This window comes from Lucilia sericata, unplaced genomic scaffold (genome assembly GCF_015586225.1).
Source record: "Lucilia sericata isolate MDLA Ls3-8-SP2 unplaced genomic scaffold, ASM1558622v1 Contig008330F_arrow, whole genome shotgun sequence".
NCBI lineage: Eukaryota > Metazoa > Arthropoda > Insecta > Diptera > Calliphoridae > Lucilia > Lucilia sericata.
The window spans coordinates 1-3,296 of NW_023998105.1; the positions used below are offsets into that span (position 1 = coordinate 1).

General features: G+C 33.6%; 1 protein-coding gene across 1 annotated transcript; it reads left to right on the top strand.

Annotated features, from left to right (window-relative positions):
* Nucleotides 1-18: 18 nt before the first annotated feature.
* LOC119615821 (hormone receptor 4-like) lies at nt 19-2,721 on the top strand. Its single transcript, XM_037971808.1, has 2 exons — nt 19-1,088; nt 1,404-2,721. Exons 1-2 carry the CDS (start codon nt 1,048-1,050, stop codon nt 2,101-2,103), a joined length of 741 nt encoding a protein of 246 aa, XP_037827736.1. The 5' UTR covers nt 19-1,047; the 3' UTR covers nt 2,104-2,721.
* The last annotated feature ends 575 nt before the right edge of the window (nt 2,722-3,296 follow it).

A 3,296-nucleotide genomic window follows, 5' to 3' on the forward strand; every position in this document is an offset into this window, starting at 1 on the left:
GCAACTCCCGATTTTGCCAATTATATTTACACCATTTGCATGAGTTTCTCTTTCATGCTGAATGCGGTCAAATGTACCGAATAATACAAACTGAATTCCTCATATTCAGATTAAAACCTCGTATTAAGAAAATAATCCGTAACTGTAAAATATGCTTAATATATAAAAAGCAGCCATGCTCTCAGATAATGGCTCCCTTACCTCCGGAAAGATGTAATCTCTCTCTTCCTTTCCAGGTAACAGGTATTGATTTTGCTGGACCTTTTGAGTTAAAAACGTCGATTCTAAGAAAATCTCCAATAACTAAAGGATATGTAAGTGTATTTGTATGTTTAATCACGAAAGCTGTCCATTTAGAGCCATGTTCAGAATTATCCTCAGCGGCATTCCAAGCTGCCTTCGCTCGATTCATTGGGAGGCGGGGGCTCCCCCAAAGGGTAGTTACGGATAATGGACGAAATTTCTTAGGTGCTAGTAGAACGCTGGAACGAGAATTTTCTGCGTTTGTTAAAAATAGTGCCCAAGATGTAGCGCAGAAATATATAACACATGGGTTTGAATGGAAATTCATCCCACCTCATGCTCCTCATATGGGCGGCCTCTGGGAAGCAGCCGTAAAAAGCTTCAAATATCACTTTAAACGAATTGCTGGGGCTCACAAATTCACCTTTGAGGAATTCGCCACAATTTTAGCACGAATAGAAGGAGTACTCAATTCCCGGCCTATATCAGCAGTATCAGAAGACCCTTCAGATCTCACAGCTCTAACGCCAGGACATTTTTTAAGAGGTGCCCCTTTGATGGCATTCCCTGAACAAGATTGTTCGAATATGTCGGTAATAAATAGATGGGAAAAGCTGAAGGTTATACATCATCAATTTTGTCAACGATGGAAAAATGATTATCTAAAATCACATCATAAAAGGTATAAGTGGAAAACCTCATCTCAAAATATGCAGGTTGGAGATTTAGTCATTATTATGGACGATCTACTGCCGCCTCACGAGTGGAATCTTGGCCGAATTGAAAAAACTTGTTCCGGTTCAGATGGTAATGTACGAACTGCCGAGATACGAACTGCTAATGGGGTAATTAAACGACCTATCGTCAAATCGTGTTACTTACCCTTTCTTAATCAAGAAGAAGCTCAGGTAGACTCAAACCTTAAAGTTCAATCCTCTATTTCAAAATAAAATTAAAATTTACATCTCAAATATCTTAGTTTATCTTTAATTTCTACCATAGCTTAAAAATGATGTATTTAAAATATCCTAATAAAAATTTATTATTCAAATTTCAAGGATGTTTGATGACTGATAACCCATATTCAAATTTGCAATCCAACCATTTCCCTATAATATACTAATTGAACTATGTTTTCCTTTTATCTGTCACCACAGCAGGTCCAATCGACGACTAACCGCCACTCGGGTCCCTAATGAAAATCATAGCCCTAATGAAGAGAGAAGCGTGGTACCAAGAGACTTAGAGGTGTTCTACTGTGTGATATGCACAGGATATCACGGGCTCAAGTTCTGTCGAAGATTTAGAAGGATGACGCCACAAAAGAGAAGGGACATAGTTGAACGACTAGGGTACTGTGTTAATTGCTTGGCTAGAAGCCACAGCATCCGGTCATGTACCTCAATGGAGGCGTGCTTAAAATGTGCACAATTGCACCATACCCTGTTGCACCCAACAAGAACAGTCAGCCCACGACCGAGAACTACCACCAGCAGCAGTCGACGCAGTCTCGATAACTCCGAGACCCACCAACAGCATCGTCAACACCAACAGCTTCGTCAACACCAGCAGCATCGTCAACACCATCGTCAAAACCGACAACATCAACCTCATCCTCATCATCACCAACATCGTCATTATCAACATCGTCATCATCAACATCGTCATCATCAACGTCAGCAACATCATCATCATCGTCAGCAACGTCATCAACTTCAACAACGTCACCCAACTCCACAACCGCCAGCTCCAGTTGCATCTCTTGCTACAAATACAACACCCGCTCCAGATCAACACATCTTGGCTGAAGCTATAAAATCGTTAGCCAACGTCCTATGCTATCAAAGCAAAAAGGAGTAAATAGGCAAGGTTCGAGGCCGGCGCCATGTTGAAACCAATATTTAATTGTTTTTTTTATATATATTAATCAATGAATTATTATTAAAATTAGTATTAAGTTATGAATTGTATTTTGAATTTGAATTAAAGCATTATTAGTAGATTAAGTTTAATTGTATTAACTGAATTGTAAAATTGAATTATACAAAATTAAGTACTATTTGAATTTTATATATTAGTAAATTAATGGTTAGTATCTAATATAAAATGAATTGAAAATAAGTACTACCTTAATATAATTAATGTAAAATATAATGATCATTAACTAAAAGATGTTAATAATTAAGTAGATAACAAATAATGTTGCTAACGGTTTTTTTAAGAAGATAAAAGATTTCCAACCAACTGTTCGGGTTTTGGAAAAGAAGTTAGGTGTAATTATAAAAATAGAATTTGTAATCTGTCACTTCTTGCTTGGCAACAGAACTATTCAGTTCATTTCATCCACAACAACCCAATAAACTTGAAACATTTATAACGTTTTTAGAAAAAAAGAACTTTTAAACTCTTTTCCTCAAATTGGTAAATACAAAATCACACATACAACAAGGTAAAGTAAAAAGAAAAAAAGGGAACACATACTCCTCTAAACCATAAATATATATTTGTCTAATAACAATATCTCTTATTTCCCTCATAATTAACTCCAATAATTAAAATCACTTTCTGAGTGATTAAAATTGTTCATTTTCTCCCAAAAAACCAAGGGTTCCTCATCCTCAAAAGGAGAAAATTTATTAATAATTTGTTTTATCTTTCATACAAATTATTTCAATGTAAAATATAGTTTTTTTTCTTTTGTTTTTAAAGTTAATATAGTTATTTATTGAAATTAAAAAAGAAATTTAGAAAATTTAGAAATTTTTAAATTAAATTTTTTGATAATTTTATTTTCAAAAGTTCAAAATTTAATTTAAATTGAATAGATAGTAAAATATAAATGAAATATTTTTAATAAAAACACAATTAACAAAAAAAGTTGCATGTTCTTTCATTTATTATATTATTAAAATAGAAATATGTAGATTTATTTTATTAAAATAGAAAACATTGTCCTATGTATTACATTAATATTGGAAACAAATTGAAACATTACTTTAAATTATAAATAGTATCTTAAATATGTATGTAGATTATCTCGTATAGACAGATAT

Bases quoted from the DNA above. Each gene is read 5' to 3' on its own strand.
- LOC119615821 (XM_037971808.1), top strand. From the start codon at position 1,048: ATGGTAATGTACGAACTGCCGAGATACGAACTGCTAATGGG. The intron at 1,089-1,403 runs GTAATTAAACGA...TCACCACAGCAG, and splicing joins AGATACGAACTGCTAATGGG to GTCCAATCGACGACTAACCG.